This window comes from Thermobia domestica, chromosome 10, assembly GCF_964235325.1.
Source record: "Thermobia domestica chromosome 10, izTheDome1.hap1.1, whole genome shotgun sequence".
Taxonomy (NCBI): Eukaryota; Metazoa; Arthropoda; class Insecta; order Zygentoma; family Lepismatidae; genus Thermobia; species Thermobia domestica.
In genome coordinates, this window is record NC_137463.1 from 80,108,371 (window position 1) to 80,131,989 (window position 23,619).

At 34.2% G+C, this 23,619-nt stretch overlaps 1 protein-coding gene across 1 annotated transcript in view; it reads right to left on the reverse strand.

Annotated features, from left to right (window-relative positions):
* Positions 1-23,619, reverse strand: part of plx (PTB_TBC1D1_like and TBC domain-containing protein plx) — a gene marked incomplete in the record, with an annotated part of 324,926 nt that overhangs the window by 57,292 nt on the left and 244,015 nt on the right. The window contains 2 exon segments of the mRNA XM_081728163.1: positions 11,636-11,837; positions 20,898-21,014. Coding sequence (XP_081584289.1) covers positions 11,636-11,837; positions 20,898-21,014 — 319 coding nt within the window.

Sequence of the window (23,619 nt, forward strand, 5' to 3'; positions counted from 1 at the left end):
GGTGTAGCCAAGGGGGGGCCCATCGGGGCCGGGCCCCCCCAAATGGTTTCCTGGCCCCCCCAAATGACCAGCTTTTAAAACATCATAGTAAAATTATCTCGCTTCATTCATTTAAAAGTAACAAAGTTTATTGACAATTAATAAATGGTAAAATAGTGTGGAGAAATATTGTTTTTCCATACCGATCGAAAAATAGTATAGTATCTCTTCCTTATACCGATCGAAAAATAGGATACTTTTTTTTTGTGACAGCAGATTACACAATTTACTGCGATTTATATTTGACAGTTTGAAGACAAACGTTTTAACAAGGTACTACAAATACAGCCATAAAACAAGGGTATTAAACTGATTTGTAAGTACAGTATATTTCTATATGCTTTAACAAGTGTTTTAAAAGACATAGAGGATGGAAAATGTGGCGAGAAACAATGCTTTTATTCAATTTGGATTTTATTCCCTCTCTCTTTTATTTCTACTCAGTGTAATAAAATAATTATGCTTTTTTAGTCACGAATAATAAATATTTTTGTCAGGAAACCGTAAAGAAATTAAGTGAAATTTCAAAGAAAATCAATCTTGTGTAGATAGGTTCTGTATACAAGGACTTAAATTTAAAGGTAACCAAGAAAAGTTTTGTTGCTTTTTCACCCACCACCTTCGAACATTGATATGTCACCTAACCTGGAAGATCAAAAATAGTCCCCATCAGCATCGACGACCTTCTGAAAACGTTCTGGAAGGCCATGGAATCCATCGCGGTAGAACTTGGTGGGCCGTGAAACGAACAAAGTATTAGGTGAATTTTGGACTTTTACTAGGGTTTTGAACTGGCGTCCTCTAAGGTGATTGTTCAAAGAATGGAACAGGTGATAATCGGACGGTGCAATACCCGGGGAATATAGTAGTTGTAATATTGTTTCCCATCCAAGGCGGAAAATGGTGTCCTGAGTCATCTTAGCCACGTGGGACTTAGCGTTGTCCCGTAAACAAGGACTCATGTGCAATTCAGAAGCGATGGCTCCAGAGTTTTGAGTTTTTGTTGAGCACAGCTCAACTGCTGACACTACACAGTTGCATTGATACTCTGACCAGCTGGTAGCAGTTCCCGATGCACGATGCATCAAACACACAGAAGGACCTTATTCTGGTACAGTGCTGGTTTCGGCTGTTTTGAAATCGGTTCATGGGATGCTAACCAATGATGACGGCGCCGTGGAGCTTCGTATAGGACACACTTTTTATCACATGTCAACGCCCTGTCCAGAAACAGTAAATAAACACAGGCGACTGCCGCGTTGCCTTCTGGCCCGGAGTCAAAATATGTGAGACCCATTGACCCAACTTGTAGTGCTTCACAAGTTGATGAATGTGCTGCCGAATGGTTTCTCCACACACTGAATTGTAGTCCCAGTTCCTCTTTGTACATGTGTTGGTCTTCTGGCACGTGGTTTTTCGGGTGTTTCGTCATCGTCCTTAAACTTGTTAAACCATCGCTGCAATGTCCACGTCGTCACGACACCCTCACCAAAGGCCTGGCATATCTTCTGTCCCGCTACAGCGACGTTTGACCTCCATTTGAACTCGTTTAGCATACATGCTCTTATGACGCTCTATGGATGTTCCATGTTCCCTCTGTCTTTACGCAAGTTCACGGTGTGTCTGAATTTCCACAACCAGGTAGTATGTTGGATATACCCACACCAACAACTGGCGTTCGCCTTATCTCCACTCGCATTCAACTCACGGTGTGAGGTCCAATTGAATACAGACTTCCACGAAAAGGGACAGAACTTTCTTGGTTACCTTTATAGTTATGCACAAAAGTATAGCGTTTGGTCCCGGGCAGTAGTTCTTGATTAAGCATAGACTAATAAAAACTATCTTGAATATAATTTATGAATAATAATAATAATAATAATAATAATAATAATAATAATAAGCTAAAATAGTGTTTTATTTTCCAGAAGAAAACCAAAATTTTCCTTTCTTTCAGACCTCAAAAACACTAGCAGCAACAATTTTTTTTGGCTTTGTACATGGTAGCTGCCCCCCCCTCAAAAACGACGGGCCCCCCCTACACGAACCTGCTGGCTACACCCCTGACTTAGTTTCCTCTTGATGAATGAAAATGACAAATATTATGCATTTTGTAAAATATGCAAAAAAAAAATTGGCAAATACAGCAGATTCAAGACTGAAAACCGACAGGTGAGAATTAGTTTTGTAAATTTCATTATAAAAGCAGTGCTCGAAGTGGAAAATCTAAGGAAGTGGTATGTGCAGAGCAGAGTAAACATACAGATTAGATAATTTCCTCTACTTTTTAAATGTTAGTCGTTTCCCTAATCTTTCGCTGCACCGAAGCAAAACAACTGAATGAAGAAATATGAACAAACGAGCAACGAAATTGTTCCTTACATTTGATAGTGGTTGTCTACATAGTCTACACGGGAAAAGGTGTAATGTAGATTACGTATAGATTACAGTAGACAATCGCGTAGACGTAAAACAATAGTTTACGGCACATCACTGAGAGAGATACCCCAAAGAATGGTTTGCTACACAAATAAGGAAGTTTCCAGAACGATGGCAAAGGTGCATAGACATTGCCAGGGAATACCTCTAAAATAAACTGTAATCGTTTGTTCAATAAATAGTTCCTGTGAAAACAAATTAATTGTAGTGCCAATCGTTTTTGAACGCCCCAAGTACCATACTTCACTAAAATGGTTCCCATGTTGCGTACATAAACGCTCACTATTTTATTCAGTATGTACTTTATCAGATAATAAAAATGAAATAGTATAAAACTTACATATTAAGACGAAATATAAAATGATTTTTCTGTGGTTTTCTTGTGTCATAGATTTAAACTGAAATTATTGCTTTTCAATTTTTAGCTAGTACAATTTTCTTCAATTGATTTTATTTTCATGTAGTTCATTTAGTTTCACAGAACAAAATTAGCTAAAAATTAGAAAACAGTGTTATTAACGCTAAAGTATCTATGAACATCTTATTGTTGCATTTTTCATTAACTTCGAAGTTATAGGACGCTATTTTAATGTATAGTAGGCACAAATTTTACTTTCAATTATTTCTAACAGCAAACTCATCATTAAAACAGTGGTATTACTGACTGGAATAAATTTAAAAGCTCTCATTAAGAAGGTCATTCTGTAATTATATGAAAATTAAATGAAATCTTTGGATGGTCTTGAGATAACACCTTGCAAGGTGCTGAATGATATACAGTATATGAAATGAATGATGAAAGAATTACTAGAAAGCAGGGTGACAAAGAAACGGGAGAACATCAAGACATTCTACTAGCAATATACTATCCACGACGAACTCACATGACCTGGGATCGAACTAAGGACCTTTTATATTAAAGGTGAGCTGTAGTATTAAGGCGCAGTGTTCCAGTTATGATTATTTTCCTCTCATTTGAATAAGCTACGAAGCACGAAAAATAACACAAAAAGCTTCTTTTTTAATTTTATCACCTAGTAAAGATTAATATACTGGGCAAAGGGATTTGTGTGTCCACATTTTAAATAATTTATATTCAAATAAGCATATTTGAACGATTCAATACTAATTATGAGCTAATGTAATTTCTTGGTCTTGTGCAGGAGACACGGATGTAATACCCAGTGGATGCAAAAGTGATTCGAATCCCATATGAAATAATAAGTGCATGTCTCTTGCAGTTCCAGCAATAAAAAGTGGTAATTAACTAACGTGTGAAAAAAACTTCCTTAAATTATAAATCTTCAGTTGGAAAACAGTTATATTGACTAACAGATGAAATATTTATATTATAGGAGTAACTATGTATTAAAAGAAACACATAGAAAAGGAAATGAAATTAACACGTCTAACCTTTAAGTTTAGTAACATCTGTATTTAGCCCTTAAGACAAAAGTGGTCTGTCGGAATATATTTTCACTCATAAGGCATAGCTAGTTATATTTTTGAGCCATCTACGATAATGTATTTGCTTATTTTCTACAATAAAACACTTACAATACAAAAACAACATGAACTTAGCAAACATGTCAACCGTAATTGTTCTCAAGCAGAAAATGAAGTAAAATCTTTCAGTTTTGCGTTCCACGGTAATATCCTTAGGCTAAAGAAGACGGTAGTGATGAGAGCGAATGAATGGGAGAACGAAAAAGTAGAAAGAAACGGGAGAAAACACACGCACATGATGTTTGTCAACTACAAAGACCACTTGACGCAAGCTGGGGTCGAATCAGGGAGCCCGCGCCAGTGACGAATCATGTTTTTACATACGCTTCCCATGTAATTTTTCGGGTCAATAACATGGAAATTATTGAAAAAGACTCTTTAATGATGTTGGTTACTTTGAGTTGATTGACTACTTTACTTGTATTTACACCCTCTGTCAGAAGCAAGGTTATACAGGACGAGGCCTACAGTTTAAAAGAGGGGCCTGAACCACCGTAGTACATTTAATCATTTTCTAACTGGGCATGAAATGTCAAACCTCATGCAAAAAAGGTATGCGCGCTAGCCACTAGACCATCATAGTTGATTTGGAATTTAACATATTTTTTTTTCAGCACAAAGATGCGGCTCTAGAGCTGAACGCGAAACCAGAACACATGAATCAAACTCACGTCTCCAGCACTGGAGTCGGGCCCTCAAGGGAGGATTTGAGTACATACTTTTGGGAGGTACAGATCATTTATAGAATATGGTTTTCTCCAGGTTACGTACACCAAATTCAAGTACGTTTATTTATCCTAAAGTTGTTGATTGGTTAAAGCTTTACATCTCCCTTCAGCATCGAAGTTATATAAGGCAAGGTCCACTGTTTAAAATGGAATCCACACTACTATTCAACGTAAGCACCTCCACCAGGAATCTAACCCGGAACAACGCATGTCAGCCACTTAGTTATGAAGGGGCATGAACTTATCGCAGAATCATTTAAAGAAAAATAAAAATACAGGGGTGATGCTGATGACAATATATATGAATTTCATGGTAACCATCTAAATGTCTTATATTTCGTTTCCCTTATACCTTAGGTAGAATTTCAACTTAAAATAAATATTACTCTATTAGGTAAATATGTCTGGCAGTTTTCATATCCTCATCAGTCAAGATGTACGAAGAATAAAATTTAAATCTACGTTACTCTTTTTATTTATTACAGGAATAGACTAAATTACCTTTAAATCAAAGTAAAATTATATTGGTATTTTTGTTTTAGTTTCACCCAACAAATAATCGGACAGAACTTCCACTATGTTTAGGACAAATATTTTTATTATATTGCTTTATATACTATCTACTGACATCCTTGGTAATCCAGCAGCCCTAATACATAGCAGAATTGCGGAACGGGTTCGAATGTGAATAAAAATTTCCAACCTGATGTTTAGGAATTCTTAAATTCACTTGGAGCAAACAATAACATAATTATGTAATCATACTTTAGTAACAGCATATAAAGTAATCGATAAATCACTTGTTTGTAGCTATTGCAACTATGAATAATATACTGCAGTATAAAGCTGTTAAAAGAACTCAACAGAACAAACAATTCTGACGGCCAAACTGAAAGGTAAAATATTAACTAGAAGAAACATGGCTGATTCGTAGTTACAAAGAAAAATAATTTATATGGTAAAGCAAACAAAAGAGGCTCCAAAAACCTGTTAAAATACTGGCAAATAAATCACACACAGCTCGGAAGGTGGGATGCATTCTTTCACAAGACAAAACTGAGATTTCAGTTAATGACTTTCAAAACTTCATATCAGGTTTTGCAATCATCAACAGCACAGCATGCTTATTTTTTTAAAAAAAAAAAAATATTTATTTAATCAAAGCAAATTTTGAAGCTGTCAAATCATTTTAAGCCAATTATCAAAACTACGGAATATTTTATACGAATGCAGCGGCGTACAGTTTTTCCCCTTCCTTAAATTTACAGAGCAGTGATATTGAAATATGCATATCAGTGTGCTATACAAGGAGAAAATAGGAAATTTTAACTATTTTATTTTCTGGAAGTATTTTTTTTTTTTTTTTCCATTTCTTATTATTTTTTCTTTTGTAACTTATTGTTGCAGGGGAAAAGTACAGACATTTGTAATTATATTAATGAATGGAAATCTGGAAATTTCTGTGGGATGCTAGCTAATATATTTTACCTAGGCTCGTCGAAAATGCTATACTTGTTTACACTGATGCACATTAATCTGATTTCATCGCATCGTCTAACTGCATCGAGACGCGTTTGTGAATAGAGATTGTTGTGATAGTTTCCTTGCCAAGCACATCTCTCAAGTATACTAAAGTAAAATCGCTGAAGGGTAACACTCCCCAAAACACACTTTACATTAAACTCCTGGCCTGATTATAACAATATCAATATTAAGGAAAAGGATTTTGGTATTATTAAATTACTTGGAGTGGCAGTTAGCAGAACTATTATTGCTCAAATTCTGCACCATGCGTTGAGAAGAATGCAACCTTTACCCTTGGGTTACTTCTACAGTTGCCTTTGCTAAAGTCACTTCCAAATCTCCGACACCACCTTCGACAGAAACCATTTCTACCAAGTCTGCTTTATGGACACTCGAAACATGTCTCGTTGAAACTAAGTTGCAATTTTTTACAGAGTCAGAAGACACGTGGCTTGTAGATAAAAGAAATACATCATTATTTAATTTTCGGAGGTAATTTTAAGTTTAGTAATTCAGTTCTTTCGTAATCACAACACATATGCGCAGGGTCGTATTTAAGCTTTTCTCGGCCTGGACATACAAAAATTCATCGTTCTTCCTTTTCTTATTAACACAAGTTTCTTTTCCAAAGTGATGTCTACCTAAAGGGAACTACATCTAAAAGAGGAAGTACATTATACGTAGTCCCCATACGTATTATATGACAAAATTTAACCACATATTCTAATCTTGACGTAGGTCAAATGTTTGCGTGTCCGTGTAACCACTTATTATTTGTTACTAGTTTCCTGATTCATCTTATGACACTAGCTATCGCTTTGTATTTTCACGTTAATCATTCATTCTTTTTTCTGGACAATTTACAATCAGCTTTTAAAATAACGACCTTAAACGTGATCCCCAGTGAATATTCAAACTACACGAAAAGCGAAAGCTTAAAGCTTAAACCGAAAGTAATTGGTATCACTTTTACGAAATAAATTTATTAAGAACATATCACAGCATTAATAAAGCTATCCATATATCCTTCTCTGTTTTTAAAAATTAGTCGTGTTCTTTAATCTGTTACCGTGGATATAAATACGGCTGTGCATATGCGTTAAAATGGAAAATAATATTTAGTGTATTTTACTGTATTAAAAATTATACATTTTATTCAATGTAAAAACACTAATATATCTAATTTTAAAACACTGTCATGATTTCTTTATTAACATTTAGATAACTATGTTTTAAAAATAATTGTAGTTCAACTGTGATAACTTGATTGCTGGAAGATTCACAAGCAAACTAAAAATAACATAATACCCTGTTACATAATCAAATTGAGAAGGTAGTAGCTAGAAAGGGTTTACTCTTCATCAATTGATATATATTGTTTCAACTTTTAAGAAGCTTCCTACTTTGTCCCAGTGATTTCAGTATCTCAAATATCGTGTCTTTGCAGTTTTACTAAGATATTACGATAGATATAAGATATTTTAACAAGATGTTAAACCGAAAGAATTTTAATGTCGGTTATAGTCCAGTTTCATTCGAAAGTACAGGGTGGGGCAGAGTAACGTGCTTATTTAAATTTGGCACGCTAAAGCTATGGTTGCTCCGAGGAGGATGGAGTAGGCACACCCAGAAGGCAGGCGTAAAGTTGTAGCTCCGCTTGGTTTAGTTAGCATTATGGAGTGGATGAAGGTTTAGTGCGCGTTTGCTGTTGAGTCATACTTTTCTAACTGTCGCTCAATCATTGTCAAACAACGTGCATTCCGTACCCATTTCAATATCGCGCCCCGTGGTCGTGTTCCTGGCCGGAATTTGATTGTTTCATGCGTAGACAACATCAGATGTGAAGAAAACGGCTGGGCTTCCACAACCAGCAAGGTCATTCCAAAACATTGACATGGTAAGGTTTTCTGTTTTGCGATCCCCTCGGCGTTCTTCTCGCAAACATGCAGCTGCTGTTGGGTTGTCTGCTCATTCTGTCAGGTGAATCCTTCATGAAAAACTAAAATTTCATCCGTACAGATTGGCTATGTTGCACGCGGTTTTGTTGCTCCAGAAAATGCAGCACGGTCACCTCATTTAGCCCCCTGCGACTATTTTTTATGGAGCTATCTAAAATCACTTGTTGTGGTGGACGAACACCGTGTGCGTGGGTTTTCTCGGGGTTCTCCCGTTTCTCCCCACTTTCTTCATTCCACTATTTCATTCATCACTCATCATCACCATCTCCTTTAGCCTAACCGGCATAACCGTGGGACGTAAAACTCAAAGATTTAATTCCATTTTAATTTTTAAAATCACTTGTTTACAATGATTGTCCTAGACCCTTGATCACCTGAAGAACAACGTTCGTCAAGCTGTCGCCAACATACCCGTCGATATGCTGAAAAGATTTGAACGAAACTTCCGAGTTCGATTAACGCAGTGTTTTGAGAATAATGGACGCCATCTGCCTAATATCATTTTTAAAACTGTGTAAACATAAAATTTAAATGCTGTACTTGATGCTGTTCAAAGAACTAAATATAAATCTGAATTACTGTATTTTAATTGACTTTCTAAATAAGCAAAGTGCTCTGCCCCACACTGTATTATAGATTCTCTCTCATATGTTTACTTTTATTACAATCTTCTGAATAAATTGACGAATGGTTTTAAAACAGTATCTACATAAGTTACATAACGCTTTGTTGAAACTAGTCATTAATTCAAATGTTCTTAAGAATGTTCAAAGTCTATACTTATCAAAGGGAACTGACTTTTAAACACGTTTGTTTATAACAATATTAAAAACTTACTAAAAAATTCAATAAAATATTTAAGATTTTTTATTAAGATCTTGAGAGGAAAACTGATTATTGAAAAAAACTAAAGTAATAAGAAAAGAGCGTATCTTGTGAACAATTTCGTAACATACAAACAGACTTTTTAGTATATCGAGTTCTGTTATCTTTTTCTTAACTATATTTCCATGGATTTCATTTCTGTTTGTAAGTAATATTAATAAATGTTTAAGATTACCAGTAACTTGTCTTCCATAATGTATTTCTTCTAATTACAGCAAATAGTACAGAAAAAAAAAATGATGCACTACCTGACGTAATTTCCTCACTTAACTATCTTGCAAACACAATGAAAATACTTCTGGCGAAACACACCAACTTTGTCATCAACAAACGAAAGTACCATTATATTAGTGCATTATTTAATTCATCGCTAAAATTTATATTTTATTCAATTTTAAGTGAACTTTTTGTTTGGGAATATAAGTCACTTCCTTCATGCTTAGCGCTGAAGTTCTTAGATAAGATTTTAGATGCAAAATGACAAGTTACTCGTAAGAAACCTTAATGTGTCATATCAAATTTTACGCATAGTATAGTGTAATAATGATTAAAATATAGGTTTGAATAAAATCAAGCTATGTATCAGGTTGTCTAAAAAGTATTGAGCATTTAGAGGTCAAAATTGAGAATACATTTGTTGTGATTAGCAAATAACATTATAAAACCCATATGTAGCATTTTGTTCCATGGCCCTTTGCCATTTTTCCGGTAACACCATAATGTCATCGCTCTGATTTCTGGTCAAAAAACTATGATATGTGGTTTCAATAGGCCTCTTTTAAAACAACTATAACACCATTCAGGGAGTTCTGCAGAAACCGAAACAAAAAATAATTTGACGGGTGCCAGGTCCAGGATATACAACGGATTCATTAAAATCTTTCAGCCAAGTTCTCTTAGCTTCTGACGGGTCGTTAAAGATGTATATGGTCGGCGTTGTCAGTGTGGTATACGATACCTTTCTGACTACCTTCCGGATGCAATTGAACCATCTTTCGGCTGCTGCCTTTGGTGACTTATCTTACCCATGAACAGTACAAATTTCTTCGCGGGCCTGTGCAGCATTTGCGCCTTTACTGAAATAAAATTGTAAAATGTGGCACAGTTTTGTAGAAAATTCACTCATTTTAATGACGCAATAACTTACGTCTGATTCTAAGAATTCCATCACTTCTTGCACATCTACTACCTTCAGCTATTACATAACGCTAGGTCTGACCCGTGCGACTCATATATTCTGAGATTTGTAACATAAACCTCATCTCGTACGCAAAAGGCTCAATATTTTTAGACTACCTAAGTAAGCTACTATAAAGAATGTTTTCAAATTCCCATCAGTTTTCAAGAGTCATGAACTCCAAAATGAGAGCTGCATCAACATGAAATCAAATATTCATCAAACTTTCGTCGACAGCTGTCACCGTCAGCTGTCAAATGGTATGTTGACATCCAACCACTCTTATAATCCAAACATTGTATATTCACGAGCTTCATTTAGCGCGTTCCGATAAACCATAAGAACTTTTCCTTTTAAATCATGCAAGTGTTTCAGCATACACTTTTGTTTAACATTCACCCATAACCAGAAGTCAGTGTGAAATCTGGAAACCATGCGGGCCAAGAAATAAGTCTCCTGCGACCTTCATTTTTTATCAGTGTTCATCCAGATAATGTTTTACTTGAAGGGTAACATCAAACATACATAATTCCATTTACTGAAGAAAAACGAAAACAAAATCACACTTCGCTTTTTAGATGTCATATTATCTGAATGAGGGATCAGTTGGTAGCAGGGAATCTATTTTATGATCTGCAAGGTGTCCAGATTTTCCGCTCTATGACTTCTGCTTATGGGTGAATGTTATAACAAAAGGATACTCTGAAAAACTTTCAAAGCCTATGATCTAAAAGAGAAAACTTAATAATTACTCAAGATAAAGATTCTTAACCTAAAGTTTGGGATCCGGATACTGCTGAAAGAATGTTTGGACGTCAATGGAGCATAGTTGGAGGTTTGACGTCCCAGCTGTACATCGTCGGTAAAATTTGAAGTTTAAGGATCGTTTTACAAATTATTTCATGCTGATGCGACTCTCCGTTGAAATCCATAACGCTTTTAATTCTGAAAACACTGTAGTAAGAACAACAAAATTAATTTAAACCACAATATATAGACCACACAGGATTATCTTATCATTTTATACGAAGAAGCATCACAAGGATTTGAAATAAAAAAATAAAAAAAGTTAGTCACTATGATTATTTGATGAATAGCACGAGAAAGTATACCATATATGAGTTATTAGTTGCAGCTAATATAAGTTAAAGTGATAAGAGCTGAAGAGCACATAGCGAAAAGGAAAAATGTAAATGAGTATTCAATTACTAAAACACTAATCAGATCCTTGCTACAGCGTGGTCTGATATGACTAAAGGAAGTATTCACACATGTACTTCGAACATATACTACTTATACATGTTATAATAATTTTTTACATTTAAAAGTCTGGATTAAGAAGGAGATATTCATACAAGTTGTTCAAATTATATTCTTACCTGTTTTCTACCGTGTCATGGATGTGCCTTTGTTGTTTACTTTCACAATGTGCCCGGAGAAGCATCATAAGAAATTCGTTCTGCTCACGCACATTATTTGTTTCAGCACCACGGAATTTTGTCATTATTACTGTCTGCTCTTCCTCAGGTAAGGTTTCCACTCTGCGAAGTATTGCTGCTTGAGTTTTGTTATCTGTTAAACCTAAAACATAAAAGAATAGCTTTATACTGTTGAATGGAGATACATATTTTTTACATCTAATCTTTAGACGTAACGGCTAAATCTTCTCTCTAGCTATAGCAACCAATATGATTTCCGTGCAAGGCCTCCGATCATCGGGAAATGCGGCGATGACAAAACAAGATCACAGCATTATTGTATTTTTAAAGATTTTTAGGGAAGAACTTAAGAAAAAACTATCAGAATGTACGCATTTTTCTGTGAAATTAGTCAAGAGACATACAGAAATATGCAAGCGAATTGCTATGTTAAGTGCATTGAAATAAAATCCCATCCCATGTATACCTTCTCATTCATTGTTTTCCAATTTAACTGCAATGATGCTAAACGGTCTAAATCATCTGAGTCAAACAAATATACGTTTTCTCGGCTTTGTTCGGTAGCGTTTGATGGTACTGCTCAATTACGCCACGAGAAAGATGGCTTTTAATACAAATGAGTAATATAGTGACATGCCTTTGGTTGAAATCTCAATTTTGATAACAGGTATGTTGTTTACATTAATATTTGCTGATAGTTAACGATGTAATTATGTGTGTTACAGTAAGTATATTAAACAACTGTCATTAACAGTAATAAAAACATCATTATGATGGGGAAGAAGGAACAAGATATCGCAGATTAGTCAAAACAAAAGACTTTTAGTTCTCTCACATTTCAAGAAAAACTTATGACAGTTCATATTGGCAAGTTTGATAGCTGGAGCTACTGAAAGAATTAGATCCTATACTAAGCATTTTACAGTTCTCAAGTATGAATTTCACAATTAGCTTTGTCGAAGTAAATGTTTATCAGATCTGTGTGGTTGGTCTTGCCTTTCGTTTTCAAAAACTGAAAATATTCAGGATTCTGTAATTTAACTGCAATTGAAATATCGGCCAAAGCTACTGAAAAATCAGAAAATCATCTTCAATGCATTCTAGAACATACAATTTTGGAAAACAAAAGGTAAGCGAGGGCGTGAATAACACATTAAAAAGCTAACAACTCTACTGACAGTTAAAAGATTATGAAAAAAGTATTAAAACGCTTAGTTGATGTAATACGTTTCCTTGGCAAATAAGAAGTTTGATTCCATGACACAGCCGTTTAAACGGTGGGGCCCAGTATTAGAACATTTTGAAGCTGCATTTGTATTTATAGAGACAACTATTGATATCCAGATTATATAATCCATGTAATTGATATCGTGAGTGAAACAATTTATATAGAAATTCAAAAATCAAATGTTACAATTAGATAAGGTGAAATATCAAATGTTAAAAGTAAGTCGCAATTATCAACCGTCTTGAGGTTGTGAATATGAACAGGACGGTTGTGTCAAGGAGCGATTCTTCAGCTTACCGATTACGACTTTAAAATTACTCAGACCCATTAACCTTTATCATTCACACAAGGCAACTTGTTACATTGTTACAGAATGAATTCAAGATAATATTTAATCATTTCCATTGTATTGGACAACAGCCACGGTATTGACTCCCACAATAATCCCACCAATCAATTTGTCGAAGCTTCTAACGTCGTAATATCACTGGAAATTCTTTTCATGTCTTGATTCATGTTATCCATGTTTTTATTCATGTTTAACTCTAGTTGAGCTATTTGTTTTACTATCATCTGGATCATATCATTTGATATTCCTCCATTGTTACCACCCATTTCTTTTTCGGTGCCATTATTATTGTTAGTTGCCGTCTCAGTAGTTCCACTTGCGTTTGTTAATTCGGCATTCTTATTATTTCCAATATTACCTATATGTCCACCTATTTCACTCTGGGTTCCTTCATTGGTCACACTCTCCATCAATATACTAATTTCCTCTTCAGGATTCCGTCGATCTGTCTCATTTTCAGTTTCCAATGCTTCTTCCATTTGCTTTCCATTACCATGAGGTTCTACTTCCATCATCTGCTTAGGTTCTGTTTCCGTCACCTGTGCCAGAGTTTCAGGCACTTTGTTCAATTTACTTTCGTCTCCATCTTCAATGTCGACATACACTTCTCCTTCTTCATCCTCTGTCACGTTTTGAGTGTCACTTGGGCTTGGAAAATCTTTCTCTTCACATTTCGGACACAGCCATCTTACATTCTTCCCACTCAAGTACGCGTACTGTTCGTCTTCTAGTCCCATACACCTGAAATGGAACCATCCGTTGCACACGTCACAAGCAATTATTTTTTCACTTATTTCAGTCTTTCGTTTGGCCGCTTTCTCAGTCAGCACAACACTTTCATTACAGCACTTACACTTAAATGTGTGTACTTCAGTTCTGGACATTATATTTTCATTAAATTGATTCGGAGAGTTTCATCTTCCTTCATCCTCAATGCCTACCACTCGACGTACACAATAATATAAATAAACCAAAGGTTGATTTTTTAAAGTTTATTAACACAAGTTAAATTTACTATTATTTTATTCGCTCCCAACACAATAACATAATATGTTATCCTACATTCACAATCCACATATAATCTTCGGCAGCCATGGTGTTTCTTCGAAATTTCTTACTTACAGAGTGTCATTCTATTCTTGTTCATGTACTTTATCTTTTTCGTAACTCTAAACAGCTAAACAATATACAGAAATTGCGATTTCTATCTTTTAAGTTTAATCCGGTGCGGTCAGGAACGTGTGAACCCGTATTCTCATAAATACAATTTCTATGGAAATTGCATCGAAAGTTTTCCTTATTTCAGTTCATTATTCCTGTTTTCTCTTGATTTTACCATTCGGTTTCTTCTAAACAAAATGGTGGAACTTAAACTTGACACTTTATAATAATTTCGAAGTATCTTTCCCCAATTGGCTTCAACTTCATCCTGGCTGGTCGTCGCCATTTTGTACTAAAACCTCCACGCAACGTTGACATTTCATTTTCTTCCAGTTTACCTGTCCATAGCGTGGACTTAAGGTGAAACTAATCTAATTTGGCCCAGTGTTCTTAGTCGCCACCGCAGCAATCGCTACGGAAAATTAAAAATATGTTGTCCGGGAACGTAGTCGCGAAGATAAATGCCGACAGTGAACATATTTGGATTACTTCATACAGATAAACTTATCATATGTTATTTATTAGCTAATTAATTCAAAGTAAAACAATAACATACAATTACTATTAAAATAATATGACTGTGAATTTTATGAAATTTTATATTGCTTTCGATTATTCATGAACATAATAAAACATGAAACACACAAGATTAATATCATGTCTAACGATGAACCGGAAAACAAGAAATAACCTAAAAGAAAACAAAGAAAGAAAGTCCTCGTATAGAACAAGAAAGAAATATATAGAGAGGAAATGTAATAGTATTAAGACAATGACCTGGCTATGGTTGCTATCACACAGGAAGAAGAAGAGATGGAAAACAAAAAGTGCGAGGTGCTATATCACAAGAAGTGTGTTACCAGTCAAGATGAAACGATGTGATCAAGTGAAGAAAGTACGGAAGAAAAATGAGGATAAAATCCGACAGATAGAAATGCGTAAAAGAAAGAAAAGGAAAAGCTACTTACCTAATGATCAAGTAAAGAAACTACGTAGAAAAGATGAGGATAAAATCCGAAAGACAGGAATGCGTAAAAGAAAGAAAAAGAAAGTTTGCTTACCTACTGAGACGGAAAGACAGAAATTGGAAGATGGTTTGGAGTGCGAGTTGAGAAAAGAACGAGTGAATAAAGACAAATTAAGGTTGATGCATCGTAAACGAAAGAGAAAGAAGATAGGTCGACACATTACCTGGAAAAATGCAGACCAGTTTACGGTGTTTTCTTGTTTACCAATTATCAAAACAACAAGAACGTTTCTCGAAATGAGTTATTAATTGTTCATTATCGTTTATCTGTTTGCTGTTAATGGTTGTTCATTGGATGTTAACTTATCTACATATACCATGGATTGATTTTGTACCACGTAACGAGATATTAGATCTGTAAAGGAAATTTTGTAAAGCTAGCTACTACTACTCCTGTACTAGGACAACCAAATTTTTCCTTGCCGTTCCACATATTCAGCGACGCCTGCAAAGAGAATCTTGCCGGCTATTTATGTCAATATCCTGAAGGACAAGATGAAGTAACAGTACTCGCGTATGCCAGTAGGAGACTAAAGCTGCACGAATTTTCAATGTCTATATTCCAGCTTGAACTACTGTCTATCTTATTCCTGTGCGAACGATTTTCACCTTATATTTTAGGAAGAACCACTATTATTCATTGTGATAACCATGCTGCGACTTACGCGTTCTCGTTAAAGAATCTTGATTCCCGAACCACAAGAATGGTACTTAAGTTACAGAGGTATGATTTAAAATTTGAACATGTGTCGGGAAAGGAAAATTTTGTCGCTGATACACTTAGTCGTTATCCTCCTAAATCTGAGGATATATCTTCGCAGCATCTTACTATTAATGAAGTGAACAATCTTTTTAATGATGAAGTACCAAATACTGAGACTGATGATGATATGGACTTATAAATACTTACCGTTATATATTCAGTGATAAAATTTTATTGCAAATAAAATTTTATTTGCGACGGCGGGCAAAGTTGTAGTGATCCATCATTGCCTACACTACAACTAAAATTTTCTACAATATAATGTATCTTACTAAAATGTTAATTCTTTATTTTTATTCAATTTATTCAATGTTTATATGTTATTATTTCAATATTCTTTTCATTATTTATTAAGATTTCATGAACTGCAAAAGCGAATGGCGCTATGGAAATAAATTGCGACATAAGAAGAAGAAGAAAAAAATAATATAGCATCGAAAATATAAATCACCTAGTTACTGAATTTAAAAGAAAAGTCAACGTAAGAATTTAATCAAAACTTCTGAGGAATTTAGATTTATTTTGCCATTAAGACTATCTACTATTGTTTATGTATATTCAGAGGGCTAAAGATTAGACAGCTTTATAAAGTAAAATCGACTTCAAGGTATTGTAAATGCTACTCATTCTTATTTATATATCTAGTGAAATGATGGTAACAAAAATGATGTATCATTAAAGGAGTCACCGGTTCGGGGAGTGGAATCTTCATTCCCTCCTCTTATCTGCTATCCACTCGTAAAATGAGGTAAATTATATATACTCATCTCGATCAACAGATCAACTAAATTTGCTGTGACTGAATACCTCGTTCAATTCTGTTACTTATTTACATTTATTTGATTCTTACTGCAGTTAAAAAGATGGCACTGACAAAGATTGTGGCATACAAATTTAGCTAATTTCTGTTGTTTGATTACTATAATATGCACGTAGAAATTGCAATCTAAATACGCATTAGAGCGATAATAATCAATATATCTGCTTCTTATGTACATTTCTGTCGACTTCTTACTTCTGTCTTCTGTAGTTACACCATTCTTACTTCAGCGTATCACCTGAGTTAGCTGCGTTAACCTGTAACACGACATTAAGAAATTGAATTAATAAAAGGATACGGCGAGATATAAATAAATAAATAAATAAAGGAATATATACATATATGTAATTAAGTACGGCGAAGATATATAAAATACAATTGATAATAATAAATGAGTTGATAAAAGTAAAATAATAGAATATAAATAAAAGAAAGGATATAAATGGTAAATAAATAAAAAGAATACTTACAAGTCGTGGTTAAACAGCATAGTATGTTGAGGATGGGATACCTGAAACGAAGATGAGACATAACAAATGTGGTTACAAATATATAATATTCGCAGAAGATACTATATTTACTACTAATTGTACATAAACTACGTGAAGCATCTAGCATTACTATATACTTAATATCCTACGCTACTGTGCAAATATACGTTAACATACTATAGCTAAATCTAAGCACATTAAATGAAGAAAAATGCTACTGCGTGCAATAAGCCCACAATCTGTCCTATTTAGCCATATTTATATATATAAATTACTGTTGTAAATTACCTGCTACTTACTGCAATACTTACTTCGTTAGACATGATATTAATCTTGTGTGTTTCATGTTTTATTATGTTCATGAATAATCGAAAGCAATATAAAATTTCATAAAATTCACAGTCATATTATTTTAATAGTAATTGTATGTTATTGTTTTACTTTGAATTAATTAGCTAATAAATAACATATGATAAGTTTATCTGTATGAAGTAATCCAAATATGTTCACTGTCGGCATTTATCTTCGCGACTACGTTCCCGGACAACATATTTTTAATTTTCCGTAGCGATTGCTGCGGTGGCGACTAAGAACACTGGGCCAAATTAGATTAGTTTCACCTTAAGTCCACGCTATGGACAGGTAAACTGGAAGAAAATGAAATGTCAACGTTGCGTGGAGGTTTTAGTACATGGTATTTCACTCAGGTTTTAAAGTTCAAAGGCCTTGCTACTTATCATAGAGAAATACTACTCTCTTATTCCTCCCACTGAAAGACCATTTACCCGTGACATTTGGCGAATATTACGATGACTAGACAAAAATTCCACCTCTCGCCATTGCTGATAATTATTATAAATTTCATTACATGGGTTGGAAGGACTTAAAACTCCTCTCAAATGAACTAGCGATTCCGCTTAAGTGTTAGACAAATAATCGTAGCTTTACATGTAACAAATCTGCATTTGGAATTTAATGCTAATTTTCATGGAATTTAATGTTAATTTTTATTTAAAAAAATGACGATTTGCATTGAAAATCTTGATATATGACTAGAACAATCAATTATTAAAGCAAGTTGTTTCACTTTTCTTATTTTTATATACTTAAACAACATAAAAAATATCTTGGTTTCAAAGATGTAATTCTATCTTATGTCTACTTTGTTGACAAAAGTGATTCACTAAAGATTTCGAATTATGAGAAAGGTAATACAAAGGTGGTCTTTTATGTGTATATGAGAACACTAAATCTATAACGGTTCTTCATATGAAAATTATTTAAACACATTAAAAAGTAGCCTTCAAAAGCCATATTGCGTAACAAATTCGCAGCTTTCTTACGTAATCACAACACATGTTATAAAAGATAAGCAAACAGGTTAACATAAAAGGTTAACAACTACTGTACTCTTACGGTAGAGCACATATTCAAAACATTATAAGCACCACGGGCTTTCCAGAGACAATGCTGATTTTTTTAAAGTAAGTACAGTGTTGCCACATGTTTATGAATTTTCTTATGTAGGATTCATACTGAAATTCTAGTATTAATTTCTCTGAATTTTCGTAAGCGAATAAATATTTTTTCCTGACCCATGACACTGCAAATACCATCATTTATGGTTAGGCTTAGAAAGAAATATCTTCTTAATCGATCTGCACCATTTCCTACCCGTCCAATGCTATCCTTTCTAATTTTTGAACACAGTATAAGTTTATTATTATTTTTTAATTATAAATATTCATTGTAAGCCAAACTTCTTGTATTTGAAACACAATAAAACATTAGTATCAAACAATAATAATAATAGTTATACACTTGCGATAATTTTAATATCTTTGCATTCTGAATAGATTTATAAACAAGGAAACATGTATTAGAATTTGATCTCTCTCTTTGATTATATGTAATTAACAAACTAACATCTTTTTCTGACGCATTTCAATCTTTTAGTTAACCTGTAAATGAAATTAAATCTTTCAGTTTTACATCCCATGGTTATGCCGGCTAGGATAAAGGAGACGGTGATGATGAAAAATTAATGAAATGGTGGAATGAAAAAAGTTGGAGGAAATGAGAGAATCTCGAGAAAATTCACGCACATGGTATTTGTCTACCACAAAGTTCACTTGGTGCAAGCTGGGATTGAACCAAGGACCCCATGCATCAGAGGTGAACGCTCGACTACTGAGCTACCACCGCCCTTATTTAATTTGTTCCTTTTCATTCAAAGTTTGACATCTTTCGGCGCTCCTTAAGGTCCTTTATTTCTACGGATTCTTTTAAAGCTTATTTTTTTTTTAATTTTCTTTGTTTTGAATGTCTTGATTCTTTGAGGCGTTCTTCATATATTCTGTTGATAACTAAAAATTTCCTGACTCTTCTGTGAAGCAGATTCCCCTGACTATCCCTAATTTTCCCTGTCTTTAAAGTCAATGTAAATTCTTTGGTTTTTCAAGGTACCGTGAATCATATAGTTATATTCACACAATTTGTTTATTCACATAACTTTATTTTTATAGAAAAATACACTACAACCTTCTTTGAACATTGTACTTAGGTAAAGAGATCAACGCGAAAAGTGACCTAAATTCCACGTAGGAACCAAATGTTTTGTATAGGAAATGCAGTCATGTCCAGTGACAACGGGCAAGAACGTTACTAAGTCAGAAGAAAGCTATATTCTATTACTAAACACAGTACTTTCTTTGCCCTCTCCTCTAGTCTAATGGCTAGCGCGTGCACCTTTGGTGAATGTGGTCCTGGATTCGATTCCGGGTGGGACATCATTTAACCGCATTATAGCAGTTCGGATTCCACTTACTTAAACTGCTGGTTTACATCTCATATAGACTCGCGTCTCTGAAAAGGGATGCTAACATTCCACGCGCAGCAACAAAAATACTTTCTATTACTTTGCAAATTTCTTAATTACATTAAGCGTATAAAATTCCAATAAACAGAACATTCCAGTTATACCTAAAATTACATCGTAAAAATCTCTCATATAACACAACGATTTCTGAACAAAGCTGACTATAATTAGTACTGATATTTCAATAGATTTATATTAACTATTATACGTTTATGAGGAGCATTTTGAAGTATTATTACTATTACACGAACAAATTTACGACCATTTAAGATTAAATGTCTACAATAGGTCTAATATAAAAACTTACTAAAAACAAATTTGCTTCTTCTCTGCTACCTCTCACAACATCGCGATCGATTTACCAACATAATGAAGAAAAGCACAGAACATACATGTTGGAAAATATACGACATGATAAAAATATACTCTTTATAAGAAACGTTAAGAGCAGTATAGAGTAAAATAAAGAAATATTTACAACCAACCTTCAACTTCAGTACACAGCTTATGAAACCAAATCATTGGGCAATGCTCACACGACATCACCTGTTGTTTCTCTCTTCTCTGTGCTTCAGATGTAGCTACAAAAGCCTGAGTTATTGCTGGTGATAGAAAGAGAAAACAATATTAGAAATGTTGTGTCCAAAGAGTTACAGTAGTACGAGAAATAAACTACTGGTCAGCTAACATTTCATTTAAACTCGCATAAGTAATACAAGTATCACTCAAGAAATTTGACGGTTCATCGGCGCAGAAACAAAAATACTACTAGTGGATCTAATCTTGTTGTGAAACCAATACAAGCATAATTATTGTTACTTAAAAAAACTAACTAACTAAACTAACTGTAAGGCCTATGGAACCCGAAGGTTCAATGCCGCGATCACAAAAACTCTCCATTAACTTCTATAATTAGTCAACTAGATCCAATTTCTACTTTCTTTCCTTATTTCTGCGAGATCCATCTTAATATTGTCCTTCCATCTGCGCCTAGGTCTTTCTAATGGTCGTTTTCTGATTGTTCTTCCATTCTGGCTACATGACCTGCCCACTTAAGCCTATTTGACTTGCTGACCCTAACAATGTTTGGTAAACAGTATAAATTATGCAGTTCCTCGTTCTGAAGTTTTCGTCATTCCCTATTTCCGTTCCTCTTGGGTTCGAATATTCGTCTCAGGATTTTGTTCTTAAACACATTCAGTTTGCGTTTTTCCCTCAGAGTAAATGACCATGTTTCGCAACCATACAGTACAAGAGGTATGACTATCGTTTAAGTTCCAAATTCCTCGACAAAATTAGCAACGATAAAGAAAAAAAATATATGAACTGAATAATAACACGAATTTCCTGCTTTCAGTCGATATTTAATTTCTTTGAAGATATGGTTTTGATCTGTTAACACTGATCTTAGATACTGGAAAGTATCTACTTTGTCGAAAGTCTTATTTGATATTTTGATGCATCCATAATTTGCAGTATTACGATCCAGCAAACTTCCATGAGTTTATTTTTCTCTGCATTTACTTCCAAACCCATGTCCCTGTAAGTGTTAAATAGGACTTCTGCATTTCTTCCTATTATTTTCCTATCATCTGCAATTAAATTTATATAATCAGCATACGCCATAACTTGGTGAATATCATTCAGCTCTAAGCCCTGGTTGCTGTCTTTAATTTTTCTTATAGCGTACTCCAGAACAAAGTTGAATAATAATGGCGACAACGCATCTCCTTGCTTCAGGCCATTCTTGATGTGAAAGCTCGTGGACAAGAATTTTCCTACTCGGACTTTACTTTCGATTCATTTAAACACATCTTAATTGATCTAACTAGCTTATTCTGTACATCAAATTCAGTAAGAATGTTGTACAATGCCTCCCTCCTAAAAACATATCGTAGGCCTTCCTAAAATCAATAAATTATAGATGTATCGGGGTTTTATATTCCCATTCCTTTTCGAGTATTTGTCAAATTGTAAATACCTGGTTGACAGTAGATCGATTTTTCCTAAATTCACACTGATAATCCCAAGTGTTGTTCAGAGTTGTTCAACGCTTTTTCAGATACATTCACCGAGTTACTGTTACCATCTTCCCTTAAATGCAACTTATGGTAGTTCTTGATATCGGTTCTTCCAAATGCCTTTTCTTTTAGAAGTCTCCACATACTTAAGCAAGTAACTGTCGTGATGGTGTAACATATTAATAGACATTAATGGAAATTCAAAGAACGAAAAATTGTGAGAATAAGCAGTGAACAGAACCAACTAGAGTACTAATACAGCCCATGTGGTCTCAGAGTTCAAGATTGGAACGTTTATGGCCGTTTACAGAGTGAACTGGATAACGCATAAACACATAATAAGAGAGACATCCTGGTTCGATTCGCTGCTGAGTTCCGCACTTTTTCATTCGAAATTTTCATGGAATTTGTACAGTTCGCAGAAAAAAAAAAAAAACTGCAACATGAGCATTTAAGTTTATTGTGAAACTACGCCTAACAGCGCATTGAATAAACGTAACGTCTAAGTGGCATGAATCACGCCAGGAGAAACCTCGGCGTCCTTCTCTGCACTCTTATTTTGGAGCAAAACACTTCATCGTTTCACAATAAACTTACATTCTCATGTTGCAGGTTTTTTGCTGCGGACTGTACCTACGGAGGATGTAGTGTAAGAAAAATTGATTGATGTATAGATTTCTCATATAATATCGAGGACAGCCGTCATTTAAATCCACATTCGTCAGTTGTCCATTAATATCGACACTAGATTGCCCAAGCACTGAATTGAAATATGTGAAGGACTTTTGGAGCTCTGTGTACATTGTATTTATTGTGAAGTTCCATACATTGTAATTTTCATAATTCACCTATTTCTTCGTTTTTTTTTTTTTTGTTTTTTTACTTTTCATTTTTCATTTTTTTTTTTTTTTAATTTTTAAATTAGCGCTCCACTTTTACATCAGTAGAACAACTGGTAAAATTATGCTTTTAAAGATTTGCACTTTCAATTTCTTTGGAAATGTGGCAATGGTTGCGGCAATACAAGATTTTATACGATTTAGTAGTATTCATTACCTGGTATTTATTATTATTATTATTATTATTTTTTTTCGTTGACTGTTATTAAGCATTACCACTATACTTACACAGTTGTTTAAAGATACAAGAAAACTAAGAGACATGTCAGAGGCAGTAATTTGTGTGC